A 24532-nucleotide genomic window follows, 5' to 3' on the forward strand; every position below is an offset into this window, starting at 1 on the left:
ACTTGATGCTAATTTGAACGTTAGTTCTGATTGATTGTCATTGAACTTGCTTGAATATGAGAAATTTTACCAGGTGTTCTGTATCCAGCATAGGGAAATATGGTCACCCTATTTATGGCAAAACTGTTTTCCCCCTTGAAACAGAAGTTCGGGAGCCAGAATGGCTCTGTAATATACCTTAAATGTTACCAAATGTAGGCACACTTTTAGATAGTTTTATGCTTTTTAAAACTGCCGTTGCTTGCAGAGCTGTAACGAAGCATTTTAGCGCATGTGGTAAGCAAGCATATTTGCGCCCCCTAGATGTGACCTGTGGGGGACATGTGGGGTCTGCTCGATTTCTGCCTCCCGTTTAGCACAGAGGTTTTCAAACTGTTGGGTACACCTTCCTAGGGGGATGCACCCCATCATTTGAAAACTGTCACCTCCTGGCCAGGAGCCAGGGTGTAATGTCAAAAACCGCTACTGACAGATTTTGCTATCAGCAGCAGTTACTGACATTTACGGATGTTCTCTTTTCCTGCATTGTCACAATGGCCAGTGCAGCTGTGCCCAATCTTGCAAGTGGGTGGGGGCTGATGCTACTGGGCCCAATCCTGCACGCCACCCCATTTTTGCATCCTTGCAGGCTCTGCTGCATGAGTGGCTGCCCTGCTCACCCCGCCATGGTTGCTTGGTGCAAATTATTTTAAGACTGTTCTTTGCCTTTTGTACCCATTCAAACTCCTGTCCCAACCCTCCATTGGATGCTTATTTTTCTCCTCTGTCTTGGAAGAAGTTTGAATGGAAGGAAAATTGTAAGGCCACCTGTGGTGCTAACATCTCCAGCAATCAGGAAGGTAGCTTTCTTATAGCACCCTGGCAACCGCAATTGATGGAGCCGCAAGGCACATTGTCTGCCTTTATTTTGTGGAGTAGAAGTACCATTGATGATCCATTGAACTAGGTATATTAAGACTTAAAAGAAGCAGAAAGTTGAAGTGATTAGTAGCAAAAGAAAAGAATCTACAATATTTCAAATGCAAAAGATTCAAGGAACATATGCGCAATGTAGACAATAGAATTACAGGCTGTAATAAATTAAATATATTTTATTTATTGACACACTGCAAAGTTGAGTGGGTTTTCTGTTTGGTGAAATTGTTGTAAAGAATTAAAAATAACTATACTCTCTAAGCTGGTAATTAGCCAATCATAGTTCATGTTTTGGAACAAGTGATCAACTGATATTGGAATTTTTGGATTCACACAGCAATTCATATGAGAGGTAATGCTTTTGAATGATATTTCTTGCAATCAGGTACAGAAGAGAAGTATAAATTATGCAGCCACTAACTTCCAAGCAAAAAGTACAAATTCAAAAATGATTCTGTTGTCCCATCATGACAAAATCTATGCTGAACATTTCAAGCATCGCATGAGGGCTTCAGCCATGCTATTCTCATTAGAATCAATGAGAGTTGAGGCTGTAGATAAAATGTTGCACAGTATTCTGAAGGTAGCGGGATTTATGTAACATTTTGGTAGTTTTTTATAAACAAATACATTTAGTTACACATCCTTGAATATTCATACCACGTATTTAGTTTTGGCCTTCTTTTCAAGAAAAATGTTTTGTTTTGTTACATGGGTCAACTATTATGAAAATTACTTTGCCTAGGGTTACCATATTCAAACATTTTAAAAAAGAGGACACTCCACGGGGTCCCAGTCCCGCCCCTGGCCCCGCCCCAACTCCGCCCCTTCCCATCCCCTTCCCCAAAGTCCCTGCCTCAACTCTGCCCCCTCCTCTGAGCACCCCACATTTCCCCTCCTCCCCCCTGCTCTGATCTTGGTTGGGGGTTGCTAAGTGCTTCCCTGCTCCCCACTGGCCCTGCAGCCCCTGCACCCCCCTGCCCCTGCCTGCCCTGCTCCTCCTCGCCCTGCAGCCTCTGCACCCCCCTGCCCCTGCAGCCTCTGTGCCCCCTGCTCCCCACTGGCCCTGCAGCCCCTGCACCCCCCCCACCCCTGCAGCCTCTGCACCCCCCGCCTGCCCTGCTCACCCGGCAGCCTCTGCCTGGCAGGGGCTTCAGATGCTCAGCGGCGACCGGGGCAGCGCGGGTCCCTGCAGCCCCGGCACACGCCGCACTCCCTGCCCCGCGCTGCAGCCTCCTTCCTGCCGCGCGGGGTGACGGGGCCGCAGGAAGGGTCCCCCCAGTGGCCGGGGAGTCCCCGCCCATGAGGGAAGCCCGAGCCGCTGGCTGGGCCCGGCCTCCCCATGGTCCTGTGGGCTCGGCTGGGGCACGCGGTCTGCCCGGCCTCCGGGGGCAGCAGCGGCCCCTTCGCCGCCTTCTGCGGCTGCGCCCCCTCTTCCCCCGCCCGAGCTCGCTACAATGCAGCCGGGCGGCTGGGTTGCACTGCGGACCCGGCGGGTCGTGCTGGGGCCAGGCGGACTGCCTCCCTATTTCCCCGGACATGTCTGGCTTTTTGGCAATTCCCCCCAGACGGGGATTTGAGTACCAAAAAGCCAGACATGTCCAGGGAAATCCGGACGTATGGTAACCCTAACTTTGCCAGTTAGGCCCTGATCCTACAAGGAGTTCTACCTTAGAGAGGACTCTTATAGCAGGATTCAATGTTAGGACTATTAGAGTTGAGATTGGCACAAAGACAGGACACTTCTTGTGTTTTTTGCTTTGTTTTTTAGTGATTAAAGAATTAAAGGTGATAATTTCCTTATCTTACTCTGCCAATCAGAAGTTTTATAAACCCACTCCAGTGAGCGTAGGCTTTCATTTGCTGCAGTTGCTAGAAAATGTAATATATATTTTATCTTTACAAAATTCAGAACTGTCTTGAAATTTTGTTACAAAAGCCAATATCCTAACACTTTGGACAGTTTTGGCATTTTAATTATAAGGAAAAATTGCAGGTTTGGTTGTTATAGTCTAAGATTCCAATCCTGCAATCTGTTCTGCATTGGCAGAACTCTGCATTGCACTGGGGTCCCATTAAAGCACCCTATTTGGGCACAGGTGTTCACCTGTACAGGTCCAGTTGCAGGATCAGCATCTAATAAGTGTATTATTTCAAGGATATTGTGTGGTTTTTTTTAAATAGCTATTATCAGTTTCAGATTCTTAGTTTTGTAATGTTTTAAAGTACAGAAATGTTTTCCATTGGTGATATGGTTTCTTTTTAAGTTTATTTTTACAAAATCTAAAATTTGGGCCAAATTTAAATTGACATTATTCCTGTAACATAAACATCAAACTTTTATTTGGTTGTCTGTCAATTTGATGTATCAACTTATTTTTAGGACACCTTTGCATCTTGCCTGTGCTAATGGACATTCAGATGTCGTTACTTACTTAGTGGACAACAAGTGCAAACTAAATCTGTGTGACAATGATAACAGATCCCCGTTGATGAAGGTATGCACAGTATTTAATGCAGTTATGTAAGATGTACTGATATTACTTTTCCACTTAACTACAAACTCTGTTTTATGGAATGTATAAAGTTACATTACTGTCAGTGGGTATGTAATATAGTATATAATCAAAATGTTAATGCAGTTTTTTATTTATTAATTTCATTAAGTTGTGGCAATTCTAATAAGATGGAATTTAACTTGCGGAATTTATTCTCTCTTTTTCTGTTATATTCACAGGCAGTACAATGCCAGCAGGAAAAATGTGCAACTATGCTGCTAGAACATGGTGCAGACCCTAATCTTGTGGATGTTAACAGCAACACTGCCCTTCACCTGGCTGCCCAGACTGCTAATATATCTCTAGTAGTACAATTGCTTGAGTACAATGCCCATATTGATTCACAGAATAAGGTAACTGCTTATTTTTAGAAAAAGAGAACAAGAAAAATTGTAGATTTCAACTTCTAGTTTGGTGTATGTTTTTAAAAATAGAATAATCCTCATTTTTGTCTTAAAACAGTATTTTTAAATTTCCTTTTAAAATCTGTTTTAATCAGAATCTTGGTATATAAATTATCATAGGTAAAGTAGCACTTCTGGGGTGGGGGTGGCTAGCCAAATGCTCCCCCCAGGCCTCCTGCGGAGCCAGAACTTCGGGGGACCTGGCCTCAGCAGTCTCTGTTAAATCTCCCAGGAGTACTGTGTGGCCTGGAGCCCTACACATAATTTTCCTGAGGCCGGTGAAGAGGCTGAATTTGGTTCCTTATTCCTGGTTACATTTTCCAAGTTTCTTATTTGTGCTACCAGCTCCTTATGTGATTCCCAGTTCCTTATTCCAAGGCCAAAAAATTACTTAGAAATATATTAAATTTTTAGAAATGTCATCAAATTAATGTGATTGTGATAACAATTTAAATTCCTGTTTACTTAATTGTTTATTAATTAATCAAGGAGCTAGGAAATAAATCTGTTCGTCTTTAAGGTGCCACCAGACTCCTCGTTATTTTTGTGATGAAATAAGTTTCAGGTCACCCTAAGTGACACATCCCTCTGACAGTCAGATAGTTCTGGAGGACTTAGGACATGCCACTCACTGACCCAAAACTTTGTTCCTGAGCAATTTGCTGCTAAATTCATGCTTCCACCCCACTTCCATATTGTACATAGGGCTTGAATAAGGAACTGGGTTTTGACAGACAGTATCTGACAAAATGTGTTTTGGTTGCCCCAAGTGACACTTCCCTGTGATTGTCAGACTGTTTTTGAAGGATCTGTGACATGCCACTCCCTGATCTGAAGCTTTTATTCTTTTGCAATATGCTGCTAAATATCCCACCCCATCCCACTTCCATACTGTAAAAAGGTGCTTGAATAAGGAGCTGGATTTTAACTGGCTGTATGAGATAAAATCAGTCTCGGGTCACCCCAAATGACATGTGTCTATAAGTGTTATACACTTTTGAAGTAACAGGGACATGTCATTTGCTGACATGAAGCTTAGTTCATTAGAAGTATGCTGCTACATGTTGCATTCCCATCTTGCTTCCAGATTGTAAATAGATTTTGAATAAGGAGCTGGGTTTTGACTGGCTGTCTGTGGCAAAATATGTATTGGTTCATCAAATGACATGTTCCTGAGACTGTTACTTTGTTAGGAAGAGATAAGGATATGTCACTTTTAGAGGTGAACCTTTATTTCTGGTCTGACAAATATATTATTCCAATTTTTATTTTGTGTTTTCTTTCATAACATGTAATATGCATGTGAAAAACAACAAAAAGCAATATTCAATCAATTTGTTGCAAATCCAGCTGTCATGTTTTCACAGAAATTATATGATAGTTGCAAGTGAAAGTGCTGATAGGAACTTTGGTTTATTGTTAGACAAATTAAGAATAGGAAAAATGGCTAAATTTATTGAAATTTGTTTAATTTTTTTAGAGATATAAAAACATTTATTAGAGTTGATTTTTTTGATCTTTACCAGCAAAAATAATATGAAAACCCTGCATGGGCACAGTTGGCTCCCAAATAATTGTGTTTATTAACTATATGCAATCATACCGTGCCTAGATTAATGCATACTGCTGTCCTGAATGGTTTCTAAAATATAGAAAACAGTGAACACCACGAGAATGCTCACAAACTATTTCAAGGAATACTACTTTATTTCTGAATACTACAATTAGTTGAACCAGCTAGTGTCTTTAGTGTTGCTGTAGACTCATACAGCCGCCACGTGACTTGGTACACTTCACTGGAATTTGGAGAACTCTACCTGTGGCTCGAATATCACCACCCCCTTTCTAAAATTCTGTCATAGAAATGCCAGCCCTGAAGTTGAGCAAGTTTGTGGGAACATACAAAATGATTCCCAGTGTTGTATGTTATCCCAACAACCTGTGATAACACCTTTGTTTAATGAACTTTACTGTTTACACAAATAATGTTGATGACTTCTGTTGAATTAATCAATATTTGAAATGTTATTTTAAATATTAATGCTATATGCAAGTTACCTTGTATAGTTCTACAGAGAGGTCATACAAAGGTTTTTTTCTGGACTAGGGGCATTTTATTTTTGTCTAAATAATCCGCGATTGGTATTTGAAAACATGTAGGTCACTTTGAGATATATCCTCCAAAATGCGTTGTGTTTTCTTTCAGCTTACTTGCTATCATACACAGAAATCTCTGAAGGAAGTAGGCAAGGGTTAAATTTTTAAATCTTTCTTGTGATCAGACTTATCTGCAAGTGTAACGAGTAAGATGCATGTTTCACCATTAATGAAATGACATACTTAATTAACGTAATCCATTGCACTTGTTCACTTTAATTCTGAAATTGTGAAATAAGTAAATAATTTGCTGTTTATTTTATTGTAATACAGTATTTTAATTGAGCAATTGTTGCTGTTGTTAGTGCTGATCAGTGGCGACACTTATATTTAAGCATTCCTAAGGATTTGTGTGATAAGACCCTGATTTACCCAGAAAGGAAGTTTCTGCATGAATTTCTGCCTAATTTGATGCTGTCTGCCCTCCATAAGGAAGTTTTTATGGTCTGTAATCCTGACACAGCCAACTACTGTACCAAACATCCACATGGAGTGGGGAACTCTGATAAAGATATGTGTGCAGAAGATTTAGTAATAGGGTTTGATAGGTTGAGAAATTTTTAGGTCAGAGGGGACCATTAGATCATCCGATCTAACCTCTTGTATATCTCCATAAAATTTTATCCGGTTGCCTTTGTATTCAGCCCCGAACCAATTTGTGTTTGACTAAAATGTATTTTCTAGAATGACATCCACTCTTGATTTACAGATATCAAGAGATGGAGAATTCATTACTTCTGGTGATAGTTTGTTCCAATGGTTGATCGTCCTCTCTATTAAAAATTTGTGCCTAATTTCTCATTTGAATTTGTCTGGCTTCAGCTTCCAGCCATTATTTTTTATTCTGCCTTTGTCTTTAGTACCGTGTTTTGTTTTGTTTTCTTTTCTTTATATACAAGAAGGTACTTACATTTCATAATCAATTCATGTCTCAGTCTTGTTTTTGATAAGCTAAACAGATGAAACTCTTTGACTCTCTCTGTAAGGCATTTTCTCCAGCCCTCGAATCATTTTTGTGGCTCTCTTCTGTGCCCTGTCCAGTATTTCAACATTCTTTTTAAAATGTGGACACCAGAACTGTATGCAGTATTCTAGTATCACTCTCACCAATGCCATAAACCGCGGTAAAAATCACCTCCATGCTCCTACTCAGTATTTCCATTTGTACGTACAAGGATGACATTAGCCCATTTTCCCACAGAATCGCACTAGGAGCTCATGTTCGGTTTCTTGTCTATATCATTAATGACTTGGATAATGAAGTGTAGAATACATTTATAACATTTGTGGATGACACCACCCTGGGAAGGATTGCAAGCTTTTGGTGACAGAGTTAGAATTCAAGATGACCTTGACAAACTGGAGAAGTGGTCTGAAATCAACAAGATGAAATTCAGGAAAGACAAGTCAAAAGTACTACACTTAGGAAGAAAAGCTCAAATTCACAAATACAAAATGGGAAATAACTGGGTAGGTGACAGTACTACAGAAAAGGATATGCAGGTTAGAGCAGATCACAAATTGAATATGATCCAATAGTGTCATGCAGTGGTGAAAAAGGCAAACATAATTCTGGGGTTTATTAACAGGAGTGTTGTATGTACGATATGGGAGGTAATTATTCAGGTCTACTCGGCATTGGTGAGGCCTCAGCTGGAGTGGTGTGTCCAGTTCTGGGCACCACACTTTTAAAAAGATGTGTAGAAATTGGAGAGAATCCAGAGGAGAGGAACAAAAATGATAAAAAGTTTAAAAAACCTAATCTCTGAGGAAAGGTTTAAAAACACTGGGTGTGTTTAGTCTTTGAGAAAAGAAGACTGGGGAGGGACCTGAAAAGTCTTCAAATATGTTAAGGACTGTAATAAAGAGGATGGTGATCAATTGTTCTCCATGTCCACTTATTGTAGGACAAGATATAATGGGCTTAATCTATGGCAGGGGAGATTCAGGTAAGATATTAAGAAAAACTTTCTAAATATAAGGATAGCTAAACACTAGAATATATTATCAAGGGAGGTTATGGAATCCCTGTCATTGGAGGTTCGTAAGAGTGAGTTAGAAAAGCACGCCAGGGATGGTTTAGATCAGTGGTTCTCAAACTTTTGTACTGGTGACTCCTTTCACATAGCAAGCCTCTGAGTGCGACCCGCCTTATAAATTAAAAACACATTTTCATATATTTATAAATGCTGGAGGAAAAGCGGGGTTTGGGGTGGAGGCTGACAGCTCGCTACCCCCCATGTAATAACCTCGTGACCCCCTGAGGGGTCCTGACACACAGTTTGAGAACCTCTGGTTTAGATATACGTGGTCCTGCGCCAGGGATTGGTCTAGATGACCTCTTAAGACCCCTTCAGGCTTACATTTCTCTGATTCTGTGACCACTAAATCCTTTTAAGAATCATTGCTTTCCAGGATTCAGTCCTGCATTTGGTAGGTTATCTGCATTCTTTGATTTTAGATGTATTAAAACCTATTTTGTTTGAATCCAGATTGCTTTGTAGGACTGCTTTGTTCTCATCACTATTTACCTCTCCGCCAATCTTTGTCATCCACAAATTTTATCTGCAGTGTCTTTATATTTACTTATCGTTGGTGAAAATGTTGAGTAGCATTGGGCATAGTCTGCATCCTTGCAGAACCCCACTAAAAACACCCATATTCATTGATGACTCTCCACTGACAACTATGATTAGAGACCTGTCAATTAACCATTTCTTAATCCATTTAATGAATGCTTAATTGATATGTTATAGTTCTAACTTTTTAATCAGAATGTTGTGTGGAAATAAGTCGAAGTATATTATATTCTCTTCCACAGAGATTCTTATACCGCACTCATCACTAGCATCTTCTAATAGTGCATTAAGCAATGTGATTACACATCTCTCTGTCATATGCTGTTTGGTCTCTCATCCTCCCCAGGGATAGCAGCTTGTGTAGCAGAATGTCTTGTTTTGGCAGTGTTTTAAGTTTTGTTTTTTATTAAACATACCTGTTGCTATGTGTTTATGTTAGAGAAGGCAAGGTCAAAGAAATGAACCTTGCAATTTGAGCAGAAAGTGGTGAGGATTGTGGTGGTGGTTAGTTTCTGGGGGAATTCATTCCACAGTGTGGGACCAGCCCCACAGAGAGTTCTGTCTACTACACAGACAAGCTCTACCCTTATTGTAGAGAGTTCCATTGTGCCCGAGGAGCAGAGTTGTTGACCAATGTCTTTGTTTTGGAGTGTAAGAAATGTTTTAGATATCCTGGGTCTAGGCCTCTGAGCTCCTTGAAAATAAGGACTGAGACCTTAAACTTGATTTGAAATTCTATGGGAAGCCAGCGTAAAGAATGGAGGAGAGCTGTGATGTCTTCACGATAGCCTTTGTTGCTGAGGAGGTGCACTCCAGCATTCTGTACTAAATGGAATTTTCAAAGTGCTGAAGTCTTCGTGCCCTAGTATATCACATTGCTATAGTCCAGCTGAGCAGTGACAAAGGTATGAATAACTGAGGCCAAGTCATTGTTTGCTAGGATGGGATGGAGTCTCCTACCCATGTGGAGAAGGCAGAAAGCATTACTCAAAGCTGCTGCTATGTGAGAACTTAGCATCAGTGAGGAGTCCAGGAGTATTCCTAAACTATGGATCTAATAGACTAACTGTAGATGTGCAACTTCAACCAAAGGAGACTGCACTGTGGCTGCAAACACTTTGTCTTGATCAATCACATTTATAATGTCATCAAAGAATGAAATCGGGTTTGTTTGACAAGACTTATTTTCCATACAACATGTTGATTGGAATTAATTATATTCCTGTTCTTTAATTCCTTAGCAACTGAATCCCATATAAGCATTTCCTTTTTTTGGGGGGGGGGTTCTCGGATTGATGTCAGGCTTACTGGCTTATAGTTACCCAGGTCATACTGCTTGCAGTGTCTGAATATTGGCACAGCATTAGTACTCAGGAATTTCCTTGGGACATAGATCTCCTGAGTCAACTCTTTTAGGACTCTTGGGTGCAAGTTATTAGGGCCTGCTGATGGACTGGAAAGTAGTTCATCAGCCTCGTGATACAAATACATCATCCTGCTTCTTTTCAAATATGGAACAGAAATATTTATTGAACACTTTCTGCCTCATTAACAATTTTACCATCTCCATCTAATAATATGCCTTTTACTCCTGGGGGAATTCTGCACCAAAAAATTAAAAATTCCATGCACAATATTTTAAAATTCTGCATATTTTTTATCAAAATAATGCAATATAATCAAGCTGGTTTCAATCATTTTGGCAATTTATTTTATTTAAACTACAATACAATGGATGGAGAATGGGAGTGGGGAGCATTGGAGGAAATCGCCAACCCCCCCCTATTAGTAATGTAGCTAGTATTGACCCTTTACTTCTCGTTATTAATCAACAAATATATGCAGCCATATGCTCAGTGTTAAATCATAGGCAACTGAAGAGCAAGTGAGGGCTGGGGACTCAAACTCACAATTTATATTGGCGACTGACCATCTCCAAAAAGGAGCACATTTTGATAAGACATTTTTTCAGTCCAAAAATTTAGACCAGTTCTAATCACTAAAGCACCATAAGCATTTATAAGGCCATACTGTCCTTTACAATAACGCTCCTTTACACCACTCTGGCAATGTAAAGGAGCCTTAACATTTTTACACCTGTTTTATACTCCTGGGGGAATTCACTAAGAACAATGGGAACAGTTCACTAAGCAGGCAGACTGCTACATTCTGCTCCGCCTGAGGGAACAGAGCCTGCCCCATGCCTGCATCTTCAGAAAGACCCCAAAGCCCTGCCCCTCCACACTGAGCGTGCCGCAATAGCGAGCAAGAGGGATAGTGTCTCTTTCTATCTCTCTTACGTGCATGACTGCCCAGCTCTCCCGCCCCCCCGCGGTGATTTATGTCTCTACTGGCTGCTCTGGGTGCCCAAACCAACCTGCCTGCACTGCTGGGGAGGGAGCAGATGACCGTTCTTGCGGATTTCCTTTGCTTCCCTGTCAGAAGTAATTTTTCTGCGGGGAAGCACAGAAATCTGCGGGGGCCATGAATTCTGTGCATGCTCAGTGACACAGAATTCCCCCAGGAGTAGCCTTTACCCCAATACCATTGCTAGATTTTTTTTTTTTTTTTTTTAGTTCTTAATATCTTTTATAAACTCCTTATTGTCCTTAGCCCTGCCAGCCATAGATTTTTCCCTGATGTCTCTATCATCCTTTCTCAATTTTCTACACTTCATAACTTCTAATTTCCCCTTTTTTCTATGTCATATGCTGGCTTTTATTTCTAATTGCTGCCTCCACTTCGACAGTGAACCAGGAAGGACTTTTCATCAAAGTTGTCCTCCTTCTTAAGCATGGCATTTTGTCCATCTAATAAACTCTTCTTAAAGATCTCCCAGTTTTCATGAAAAAAAATCTTTTTTTCCCTCCCAATCAGTTTCACTCATAATTTTCCTCAGCTTTGAGAGATTAGCCCTCTTGAAGCATCAATTATATATATTAATAGTTGAGACAATCTTCTGTTTATCCATATTGAATGTAATCAGGTCATGATCACTGGTCTCTAACCAACCACCAACATCCAGCCCAGTGACTAATTCATCTTTATCTGTCATAATGAGAACCCAAATAGTTACTTCATGTTGGGTGTAATACCTTCTGTGTTAATTATAGATGATAATTTTCTAAACTTTTAATAGCTGGAATGATGTTTTATTACTAGCTGCTTGAAACCTCCAGCATATGTCTCCCAAATTGAACTCCCCCATAATAGCACCATTTATGTCAATGCATTAAGCACCCGTAAGGAGTAACTCATCCTGTTCTGTGATTTCATTCAGTAACATGTAACCGACTCTCACCGGACTACATCATGGTCTTTATCGAGTGCCACCTGCTCCCCTTCTTTAACCCACTCTAGTCTTCCTAAACAGGTTATAGCCAATCCCACCAGTCCTTCCAAGTTTCAGTAATGCCAATTATGTAATTTTTTTCTCATCAATGAGAGTTTCTGATTCCTCTTACTTGGTAGCATGGGTATAGAAGCAATTAAAAAATGTCATCTTGTTGTGTTGCCACATCAATTTAGTTTGTTTGTGCCATCTTGAGTTTAACTTTTGTACCGTGTTTTCCTTCTTAGCACCTTCCACTTGTGTTAGTTGTTTAATGCCCTCGTAGCTGCTCCAGCTAGTTTCCAACCAAGGCTAGCACCCTACTTGTGAGATGCAGGCCATCCTATGTGTACAGCCCCCTCTCCACTGGAATGTGGCCTAGTGTTTCACAAAACCAAAACCTTCAGCCTCACACCAATTGTGTAGCCAACAGTTCTTTTCCAGTATTTTCCGCCTTCTCTCACTTATTGGATTGGTAGATCTCCAAGAAGATCACTTTCTTTTTCTTCTGCTCCCTTCCAAGATGCCTGAGGTCTTCTATATCTCAGTAATTCCATGTGATGCTGAGTTTATTGGTTCCAGCATGTATCATCATCAGTGGAGACTTGCCAGACAACCTCATAATCCTGTCTAATCCTGCTATTACATCTCATATCATCACTCCATGGAAATAGCACACTATCCTATTGTCCTTGTGTCCCTTGCTGAATTTTCTGTCCATTCTTCTTAATGTGGAATAATCAGTTATGATTGTTTGAATTCTTAGAATGGTTGAAGAACCTCTCTTGGTTGCTGTTTATTTTATACTGCAAGGATACCACCCATCAAGTGTGATCTCTGTAAGCTTTCTGTTCCATTTCTCCAAAGAAGTTCTTTTGTCGTTGACTGGCTAAGTATCTGAAAATGTTTTGATACTTCTAGAGGCAAGATGAGTGAGGTAATATCTTTTATTGGACCAGCTTCTGTTGGTGAGAGAGACAAGCTTTCGAGCTACACAGAGCTCTTTATCAGGTCGTCTTCTAGTCAAATTGAATGCCTCCTGGCTCTTTTCCCTTCTAGGTCACTGATTGTCTGTCTGCTCTGCTGGTTTCTACTCTCTCCAGTTCCCTTCCACATGTGACAATGATTTCGAAATCTGGTTGTCTAAGAAGCCTTTGTTTTCTTGGATGCTGCACAGTGTTTCAATTTACGCTTCCAGACCACGTATTTTCTCCTCCAGTATGGGCACCAGCTTGCATTGCGTACATCAGAAATCTATTCTGTCTTCCAGCAGAAAGGAAATATAGCACATCCAAGGCAGGTCACAGCAGTTCTCTCATAATCCATATCTGCTAACTGGTGTAGTCATTCCTAAAACAGCAATCATACTCCTTCTCCAAACTCCCACCAAAACTGGTTTGCCACTCCAGTTCACCTGGCAACTGACTTACATACTAAGACACAATGCTGAGCTTCCTCCCTCACAAACAAGGATGGAATAACCACTCAGAGATTGCAAACCCTTGTTCTGTTCAAAGCCCCAACAGTCCCAGTGACAAGGCCCTCCTTGAGACACAAACAGACTTGTCTCACTTGGCCAGTTCAAGAGCATACAGCCCAGCCACAGAACCCTCACGAAGAACAAACAGATTGAACAAATACAGGACTTGACAAGTCCTTCTACCTGCAAGCCTAGGATCTACAACTTCACCCTCTGAAACTGCCCTGTTTGCCCCTCCTGTTATCCTGCTAAAGGGTGTGTATGCTTTGGGGTCAGTGGAGGAGGCTGGTGATATCGGCCATAATTTTTCACAAAGAAAAGTTTCAAGTAAGGGAGTTCCATGTCTCAGCTACATCAGAACAGTTTAACTTTTGTGGCGACATATCACTTGGGGTAACCCAAGAGTTATTTTGTCATGTACAGTCAGCCAAATCCTGCTCCTTGTTTAAACTCCATATACAAAATGCAAGTGGAGTAGGGATGTGAGATGTGGCAGCATGCTGTTCAAGAATGAAGCTTCAGGTCAGCAAGAAGCCTGTCCCATCTCCTTCAGAATAGTCTGACAGTAACAGGGATGTGTCATTTGGTGTGACCTAGAATTTATTTTATCATGTACAGCCACTTAAATCCCAGCTTATCTGATTACTTAATTTTTTATTAATTAAATAATTAGTAATTTACATTTTTATCACATTGAAGCAGATTAATCTGATGAACTTTCTAAAAATGTAAACTTACATGGATATATTTTTAAACAATTTTGGTCTTCAAATAAGGACCCATAAATAAGTTGCTGGTACCACAAAAAGGAATCAACTTCAGCCTCTTTGGGGGCTGGCCCTTTTAAGAAGTTGCCAGAATCCCACAGAAAAGGGAAATTCAGCAGCAGAGCTGCCAGCAGCACCAGGGATCAGGGTAAAGAATTAACACCAGGTCTGTGCTAGGAAAGCTTTGCTGGTACACTATATTGGCAAAGGGCTGCTAGTGTGGACACAGATTATACCAGCAAAGTTGCGCTTCCTTTCCCTCCTCGAGCGAAATAAGCTGTACTGGCAAATGCACAGTTCTGCTGGTATAACTGTGTCTACACTTGAAGCTTTTGCCTGCAAAACAATGTCAGTCTGGGATCACACCGCTAACTGATGTAGCTGTGCTGGTGAAAGTTTGCAGTATACACCTGGCCTAATAACTGAGACCTCAGCTTTTGTGGTCCTTCCACAGAACCATATCCTTGGGGGCACATGGCCCCAGCAGCCCCCTTCCCCTTCCAGAAGCTAAACGGTGGTGTCTTTACAACCTCAGGAACTTTGATGATATTAGCAGTTCCAGAGTGTAATCTGCTTTATGAGGTTGGGAGATTGCTTGGCTGGTGCGGGTGATGTTACAGTTGGAGAGGGGAGGAATAGTGGTGTAATTTATGGACTGTTGTCAGTAGCGCTTTTGCCATTCTGAATTGCAGAGTTATCAAAGTATATGCTCCATATTAATCAAAGAACCTTTTCCTCTGCTGGTATATGATAGCTGCAAGGACCCATCCCTAGCCCTGAACTGTAGTAGAGGGGATGGGAGAACTCTCAAGCCTCAGTGCGGAAGGCATCCCAGAGGAAATAGGGCTTTATGTACATTGTCTAAGGGCACGTCTTCACTACCCGCCGGATCGGCGGGTAGCAATCGGTCTATCGGGGATCGACTTATCGCGTCTAGTGAAGACGCAATAAAATCGATCCCTGATGGCTCTGCCGTCGACTCCGGAAATCCACCGCGGCAAGAGGCGGTAGCGGAGTCGACGGCGGCGCGGCAACGGTCGACTTGCCGCTGTCCTCACAGCCAGGTAAGTCGACCTAAAATACGCCACTTCAGCTACGCTATTCACATAGCTGAAGTTGCGTATCTTAGGTCGACCCCCCGCTGTAGTGTAGACCTAGCCTTTAGGAGTTGTGGGGATAGTTTGTTAGTTCTTTTTCATGAAAGGAAACAAGTATGTTTGGTAGAGAGGCAGTTGCAGATCATTTTTCCATGTTCTAGCCAGACCAACAAATAGTATAAACATAATAAGCAAGTCCAGGTCACTTTTATGAGGATAGAAGTGGGAAATGTTAAGTGAGCGCCAGGTGTTATGATTTGGTAGAAATTGTTTTTAATGATTATTTTAAATAAAATCAAAAACAACAAAAAAAGTTAAATTATATGGTACTATCAAGCTGGGACCTTGTTAATTTTTATACTGCTATACAGTAATACAGTTAGTTTTCCCCCTCCTAATGTTCATTACTGGCTGTGTCTTGTTTTATCCTAGGCTGTAATTTTTAGAAGCATGGACTATGTCTACCATTGTATTTGTAAAACATTCAATGTTGGGGCATTTGGGTACTATCATAATATACTAAAGGTGTTTTTAATATTTTTAGAGTTTTTTATTAATATCCAGTGAAAAGAAACAAAATGAATATATACATCTTTCAGATAGCCCAACGGACTCTAAACATGAATGATCTGTCTGCTCTAATTTAAACTGTTGTAAATATGGAGTAACTCCATTGAAATTGATGGAGTTATATCTCTATAATAGCAGTGTAAATAAGGAAGCAAGATGACTACTCTTCTGAATAAAAGAGGGCATCTATAAAATCTTGAAATTGAAAGATTGAAAAATAGGAACTGAATCTTTCCTTAGTTTCTGTGTCTGTGGTGTCATCGAGGAAAATACAAGCTTCAACAAGATACTGTAAACTGAATTTGGGAATAAAAAAATAACCTCATGCTCAGACATTTTATTTTATATGCAGCAATTTGCAAAGTAATTATTCTATCACATAGTACTTGGTCAAAGTTAGCGATAGGTCATTGGAGCTGGGACAGGGATGCTTGTCTAAAGAATCAAATTATGTAAAGATCAGTCTTGATAGTCTGATCTCAGTACATTCTAAAGTAGTATAGAAATTTAGGATTTGCAGCTTCTGTGTTGTCAAAAGTTCCTCAGAATTCAAAATTTTAAAATTATGAAGTTTTTTCACTAGTGTGAATAAGATTTTAGTGATCAAATGTGTTATGTTACTACTGTGCAATGGCATATGTGAAATTTAATTTTTGGTCTCTGTCAAGCTTTAAGTGGAAAGTATACACATCACAAAACCTACCATTATTATTTTGTTGGCAGTCTCACCATAGATTATATGAATTAGATGAGCTTGGACAGTGAACCTGCCTACCAGCTTTACCCTACTATCAAGGATGAGGAACTTTAGTGGATCAGTATGCGGAATTTTGTGCCACTGTGGCCTGAGCTATGTGTGTTGTATAGATAATAATGTTTTATTTCAGTGTACAGTGTTGTGTTAGCAGATTTTATGATTGCAACATTCTCTTTTTTAAAAAAAAATCCTTCAGTTATCAGCAGGGTGTTGTAGCTGTGTTGGTCCCAGGATATTAGAGACAAGGTGGGTGAGATAATATCTTTTATTGGATCAACTCCTGTTGGTGAAAGAGACAGCCTTTTGAGCTACACAGATCTCTTCTGAAGGTTGTCTCTTTCACCAACCAAAGAGCTCTTTGTAGCTCAAAAGCTTGTTTCTTCCACCAAGAAAAGATATTACCTCATCCACATTGTCTCTTTTTAGTTATTAATCATATTAAATCTAACTTTTTATTTTAAATAGAAAGTAGGAGTGTGTGCATGTGCACAATACATCCTACGGAAAAAATCATTTATCTTTATTCCATAGGAGGGATATACACCACTTACTATTGCTATAACTGAAAATCACCAAGAGATGGTAGAGTTTCTTCTTAGAAAAGGAGCCGATGTACATGCTAGAGACAAGTCTAAAAGGTAAAGTATAGGTCAAACTATTCTTGACTAATTTACAGAATAAACAGTAGCCCAAAATTGTGGATGTTACAAAAGTAATACAGAGGCAGGTCCTCTGGTGTAGCTGATCTTCACAAAGCACAGATCAAAGATGTCTGTAAGAAAGGTACGTTAAAGCCTGCAAACAGCCCAATGATCAGTGTGATGTGGAGTGATCTGAATCCACCCACTTTCCTCTGGCCTTGGCTACTCTTCCTTGCTAGATCTGCATGAGGGAAGTGCTGTTTTGTAAGAAAACCTATGCCATCTAAGCAAAATCTGGATTATTCTGGCTATACTAGATCCCACTGGTGGTGTAGCACAAAGTGGAAAAGAATCTGTCCCTTAGCTTCTTTCTTGCTAGATGTCTACTTTTGAGAATAACCATGGTCATGAATAACCATTACAAATATATTTTAAAATGTTTAATCCTCCAATTTTGTATTAATTAGCCCAGCAAGGTTTATTTTTAGCAGAAGGTGATTGCATGAATAAGGAATTCAGATTATATCAAATTCTGATCAGGGGATTAATTGACACTTATCTTAGATGCTTCCCTTTTCCAGCAAGTGGAAGAAACCCCAATTCTGGATGGTTAGGAGTTCTTTTACTGCATAGTAAGGCCTAGGAGAGCCGGACTTCATTCTTGCAGCAACTTCAGTTCTTTAACAGCTTGCTGTGTGTGCCCTTGATACACATGTCGTGGTATCCTAATGAAGATTTAGTAGAAGGAATGATCCTAGCATGTGCAGCTCACAAGTGATCATCTTCCCAATGTGGATTTAGTCTGCTAGTGCAAAATCATGTATATTTTGCTGCTGGCAGGTCTCCCTAAATCAGACTTGTGATTGACTATATCTCACTTCAAGTGCAAAATAGAGTAAATCCTCTCTGAGAAATTATATTTCTGTGGGTTGGCTGCCATATTATTTGTGCCTGTGCAGTAATAAGTGCAGAAGGAGTCTGCAGTTTGCAGAATACATGCCATGTAAAATGTGTATGTCTATGTGATAAAAAGAAGAGCTTCTTGGTTTCCTGTCAGAAAGTAGTCTACTTGGAAGCCATATTCAGTATTTGTGAAGAAAGATTTTTCCTTGGTGAAATTTCAGTTCCTATATCTGTTTCATTGCACATTCAAAAATGGTATGGCTATAACACATCCCCTTAATATTCTTACAATCTGCTTGATTACGGGTATGGGAGAGCACTATAAATGTTGTTAAGTAAACAGCCAAGTATGCAAACTCCTTTCATATTGACTTCTGGAAACTGAACTACTGTTCTTATCTTGGGTTCATCATCTAATACAGGGGTGGGCAAACTACGGCCAGCGGGCTGGATCCGGCCCCTCAGGGCTTTGGATCCAGCCCGCGGCGCCACCGGCACAACGTCCCTGCAGCCCCCAGGCAGGGGGGCAGAGGGCTCCATGCGTTGCCTCCAGGCACCGCCCTCCACAGCTCCTGTTGGCCGGGAAAGGGGAACCGCGGCCAATGGGAGCTTCAGGGGAGGTACCTGGAAGCACGGCAAGGGCAGCACACATGGAGCCCTCCGGCCCTGCCTCCCCTAGGGGCCACAGCGCTTCTGGGAGCGGCACGGCGCGCGCCGCTGCCACCCCAGAGCCGCTTGAGGTAAGCGGCGCCGGGCCAGAGCCCGAACCCCTCTTGTACCCTGCCCCCCAACTCCCTGCTCTAAGTCCCCACCTGCACCTCGCACCCCTCCTGCACCACAACTTCCTGCCCTGAGCCCCCTCGTACACCCGCACCCCTCCTGCATCCCAACCCCCTGCCCTGAGCCCCCTGCTGCACCCTGGACCCCTGTGCACCCCAACCCCCTGCCCTGAGCCTCCTCCCGCAGTCCGCACTCCTCCTGCACCCCTTCCCTGAGCCCCCTCGCATATCCTGCACCCCTTCTGCACCCCAACCCCCTTCCCTGAGCCCCCTCATACACCCCGCACCCCTCCTCTGCCCCAATCGCTTGCTCTGAGCCCCTTCCTGCACACCGGATCCCCTCCCACACCCCGCACTCCCTCACGCACCCCAACCCCCTGCCCTGCATACAATTTCCCCACCCAGATGTGGCCCCCGTCCAAAAAGTTTTCCCACTCCTGATCTAATAAGTCCTCTTCCACTGACTTCTGCAGCCATTCTTTTTCTATAAAGAGACTTTTAGGAAAGAATTCCCACTGGTAGTACCAGACTGGTGGTAGGCCTAGTAGTGAGTTGAATTAGTGTTAGTAGAAGTAAGAATTTTTTGAAAAATTCCCTAATTCAAACATACCTTCTATATTGTTAGTGTTATACTAACTTGTAAGAAGACTGAGTGCAGTAGTTTATTTTCCCTTCTGTTTACCCTTGAGTCTGAATTTTTTGGATGTCTTGTTTTGATTTTGTTTAACTTGCGCTAGGAAGAAAGAGATTAATTATGTTTTGAGAACAAATAGGGATTAAAAAAATTAAGGTGAAAGATCATATAAATTGATATGTTAAATGTCGTCTTGTGGTTGTTTTAGAACACCCCTCATGATTGCTGCCTCTGGAGGAGAGCTTAGTTTAATAAAAGTTCTCCTTCAGTATGGTGCTGATGTTTCCCATAAAGATATAAATGGATGGACATCTGAGGACCATGCTCTTACTGGTGGATACTCTAGGTAAGTTTTTACCCCTCTTTCAAAACTGTAGATTTGATAATGGAATCCTTGGTAGCAACTCCATAGTTCAATGATGTATTGAAATTTTAATTTCAAGTTTGAAAAAGAATTTGAGGACTTCTGTATCAAACCTGTGTCTGAGCCATTGGAGTGGGTGGGTGAGATTCTGTGGCCTGCCCTGTGCAGGAGGTCATACTAGATGTTCGTAATGGTCTCTGCTGACCTTAAAGTCTATGATTCTATGATTCTGTTTCACGCCTCAGTGATTGAATTTAGTCTTCAAATTTGGCATGATAACTTGTCAAAAGACAGTTGAAAGTTCCATGTTGATAGAACATACAATATTCATATGTATTTATTTAAAAATCTTGAGGTATTCCTCCACAAAAAAACCTTTGTTAAATTGGAATTTAAGTTGCTAGACTGCATATTGTGCAATACAAAACCTAAAAAGCAAGGAAATAAGCAGTTAAATCATTCAGCATTACATCTGGATGTCATCTGTCAGTTCTCCATCTCAACCTCAACAACTAATATAATTAACCTGTAGAACTCATTGCTACAATAGATCATTGAGGCCAAGAGCTTAGTAAGGTTAAAAAAGATTAGACGTGAATGAGAACATGCACAGATTAGATGAGATACATTTTTGAAAAGGTTGTATTGTCATGTTTCAGGACATAAGCCAACCAGTAGCTGATGGGTATTAGGAAGAAAATTCCCTTAAGGATGGCAATTCCATGGTTGTCTGCAAGAACTGGCCACTGTCAGAGACAGGGCACTGAAACACTGGTCTGATCTAGTATGGAAATTCCTATTTTCCTAGAAAAGAATAAATATATCCATAAAGTTTTAATCATCTACCCCTATCAGAGGCTCTTGCAGGCTTCCTAAGATCCCTGGGGTATCTGGCCGCTCCAGGTAGTATTTACTGCCCTTACTGACCTCCTCAGTTCCCAGTGTTTTGTAGGGTTTCTTGCCATTTCAGAATTAGGCATTCCTCATGGCATTGAGACAATAATACTTAGGTTTTTGTTTTTTTTTAAAGAAGTAAAAAAATTTGTTGAAGTTTTAACAGGTTTACAAATCCTTGCTGGGTAAATATCAGAGACTAAATTATTACTACATATGAAGCCTCCTCATCGTACATTTGTTACAAAATGTCAACAAAATGGGGTTAAATCTTGTTTCAGTTGCACAGAGGGACTAAGCAGGGACGTCTGTTTTCTCCTTTACTTTTGCACTCGCTATCAATCCTTTTGCACAGAGAATAAGGACAAATAAATCTATCATAAGAATTAAACTTGCAGGAACATATCAGAAAATAGCTTCATATGCAGATGATGTCATATTATTTTTTTTATCTAAACCAAATATTTCCCTAAAATTAGTTTTTAAAGAAATCCATGACTTTGAGAAAGCATCTGGATTTAAAGTAAATTATGCCAAATCTGAAATGCTAGCTAAAAATTTGCCAGATTCTGAAAAGTAATTCCTTTAGAAAACATTTTTGTACACATGAGCAACAAATTATATAAGATACCTGGACATTTAGATCTCAAACAGCCTAGAAGAGCTCCAAGATTTAAATGTCAAACCACTACTTCAGCAAATGAAAAAAGATCTGGAGTGCTGGTGGAAGCATGCAATTTCTTTTTTTGGGAAGAACAACCCAGTCAAAATTAACATTTTGCCAAGGATAGCTTGTTTCCAAATCTTTCTGTGATCATCCCAGATTAGATCCCAGACAGATTTTCATAGAATCATAGATTATTAGGGGTGGAAGAGACCTTGGGAGGTTATCTAGTCCAATCCCCTGCTCAAAGTAGGACCAACACCAACTAAATCTTCCCAGCCAGGGCTTTGTCATGGGGTTGTTGGAATTTATGTGGAATAAGAAAAGACCAAGAGTGAATGCAGATACTTTGTACAGACCCATTAAACGGGCTGTGCTACCTGTTCCAAATATTCTATGGTACTGTCAAGCCAACCAGCTCAAAGAAATTGTGTATTGGGGGCTCTCTAACCCAGCCAAACACTGGGTCTTTGTTGAATAAGAAAACTTTGGCCACGTAAACATTGTTTAGGCTACCATTGATTAATAAAAAATTATGCCCTCCAGAAATTTATACACATTCTTTAGCAAAGGCTACTTTATGGATTTATGATAGGAGATAAATTATTTTCCCTCACTGATGACACCCATTGCAAATAATCCAGATCTTAACCAAAATCATGAACGAGAGAGCTTTAAGGATTGGGAGAGCCATGAAATATATAAGGTTGGCCTGCTATTCCATGAAGAAACTTTTCTAACTTATTTAGAGATCAAAACTAACTTTAACTGGCCTGCTCTCTTATGGTACCAATGCTTTCAAATTAGGCATTATGTTTCTCAACATTTAGAACAGCTGTTTTGTATAGAAAGCTAAATTTAATAGGAGTAGCAGCATCTGGTCAATTAAATAAAAAATTATAACTAATTTATATTAGGTCTGTCAAGAGATTCCAAAAATTAATCGTGATTAATTACGTGATTAAAAAGATTAAATATTTTAAATATTTTTGGATGTTTTCTACATTTTCAAATATATTGATTTCAGTTATAACACGGAATACAAAGTGTACAGTGCTCACTTTATATTTTTTATTACAAATGTTTGCACTGTAAAAAACAAAAGAAATAGTATTTTTCAATTCACCAATTACAAGTACTGTAATGCAATCTTCTTTATAATGAAAGTTGAGTTTACAAATGTAGAATTATGTACCAAAAAAACTCCATTCAAAAATAAAAAAATGTAAAACTTTAGAGCCTACAAGTCTGTGACGTTGCACTCCATATTCTTTATGAAAATATGCTTATGATATGAATATGATATAACTGAGATGTACTTTATGCTAGATGGGTCTTGTAAGGTATCACTGGAAAGGTTATAATTTACTGAATGTGATTATCCTATTTGTATGCCTGTATCATTTCTGTATCTGAAGTTAGGAATTTTGACTATGTTTATTTATATCAACTATGCTACTTTGGGTGACGCCCGCTGCTAACATTTCAGGTACAGCAATGGAAAAGCCAGACAGGGCTGATGGCCCATCAGATATCGAAAGGAACTTCAGATTCTTAAACCTTGGGTCGAGTGCTGTAGCTATCTTTAGAAACCTCACATTGGTACCTTCTTTGCGTTTTGTCAAATCTGCAGCGAAAGTGTTCTTAAAGTGAACAACATGTGCTGAGTCATCATCTGAAACTACAGTAACATGAAATATATGGCAGAATTAGGGTAAAATAGAGCCGGAGACCTACAATTCTCCCCCAAAGAGTTCAGTCACAAATGTAATTAATGCATTATTTTTTTAATGAACGTCATCAGCTTGGAAACATGTCCTCTGGAATGGTGGCCGAAGCACGAAGGGGCCTACGAATGTTTAGCATATCTGGCACGTAAATACCTTGCAGTGCCGGCTACAAAAGTCCCATACAAACGCCTGTTCTCACTTTCTGGTGACAATGTAAATAAGAAGTGGGCAGCATTATCTCCCGTAAATGTAATCAAACTTGTTTGTCTTAGCGATTGGCTGAATGAGAGGTAGTACTGAGTGGATTTGTAGGCTCTAAAGTTTTACATTGTTTTGTTTTTGAGTGCAGTTATGTAACCAAAATACCCCTTCATTTGTAAGTTGCACTTTTACGATAAAGAGATTGGACTACGGTACTTGTATGAGGTGAATTGAAAAATACTGTTTCTTTTATTATTTTTACAGTTCAAATATTTGTAATAAAAAATAATATAAAGTGAGCAGTGTACACTTTGTATTCTGTGTTGTAATTGAAATCAATATATTTGAAGAGGTAGAAAAACATCCAAAAAATTTAATAAATTTCAATTGGTATTCTATTGCTTAACAATGTGATTAAAACTGTGATTAATTGCAATTAATTTTTTAAATCATGATTAATTTTTTTCAATTAATCAAGTGAGTTAACTGCGATTAATCGACAGCCCTAATTTATATCTTTGCAGACAGCTTTTCTAAAAAAAAAAAAAAAAGACTTTATATAACACTAGAAAAAGGACCTGGGTAGGCAAATTACCCCAGAGGAATGGGGTTTGATCTGCAAAAGGGGACCAGCACCCTCAGTCTGAAGCACAATAAAAGAAATTTCCTTTGAATTACCTCACGCCAGTCAGGTAAAAAAATATAGAGAGATTGAATTGGGATAATGTTGGATAAATTGTGGTGAAAGAGGAGATTTTATGTATATATTGTGGACATGTCCAGTCATTAGAGAGTATTGGAATTTAATCTGTAAGCAAATATCACATATTGTTGGATATTTATTACCAAATGATACTTTGGTAGTCCTCCTGGAGATTCTTGCAGAAATGATCACACTGAAGGAAATGAAGAATTAATCTCTCATCTGCTAGTAGCTGCTTGGCTACTGATAGCCATTCCTTGGAAAAATAAAAATAGTCCAACCCTAGAGGAACGGTTCAAAAAATATGAGAGGTAGTTGTTATGAAAAATTAACACCAATTATGTACCCAGCAAAATAGAGAACAAATAGATTCTTAGATATTTGTATACCTTTTTATTCAATAC

The 24532-nt window shown here is 40.0% G+C and overlaps 1 protein-coding gene across 7 annotated transcripts in view; it reads left to right on the top strand.

Annotated features, from left to right (window-relative positions):
• Positions 1–24532, top strand: part of ANKRD7 (ankyrin repeat domain 7) — a 163228-nt gene that overhangs the window by 2510 nt on the left and 136186 nt on the right. For all 7 annotated transcript variants that reach the window (XM_026648724.1, XM_026648725.1, XM_026648726.1 and 4 more), the window contains exons 2-5: positions 3299–3413; positions 3653–3826; positions 17147–17253; positions 19781–19918. In XM_026648724.1, the coding sequence (XP_026504509.1) occupies positions 3299–3413; positions 3653–3826; positions 17147–17253; positions 19781–19918 (534 nt within the window). The remainder of the gene's footprint in view (positions 1–3298; positions 3414–3652; positions 3827–17146; positions 17254–19780; positions 19919–24532) is intronic.

Source organism: Terrapene carolina, unplaced genomic scaffold, assembly GCF_002925995.2.
Source record: "Terrapene carolina triunguis isolate 2854851 unplaced genomic scaffold, T_m_triunguis-2.0 Scaffold68, whole genome shotgun sequence".
NCBI lineage: Eukaryota > Metazoa > Chordata > Testudines > Emydidae > Terrapene > Terrapene triunguis.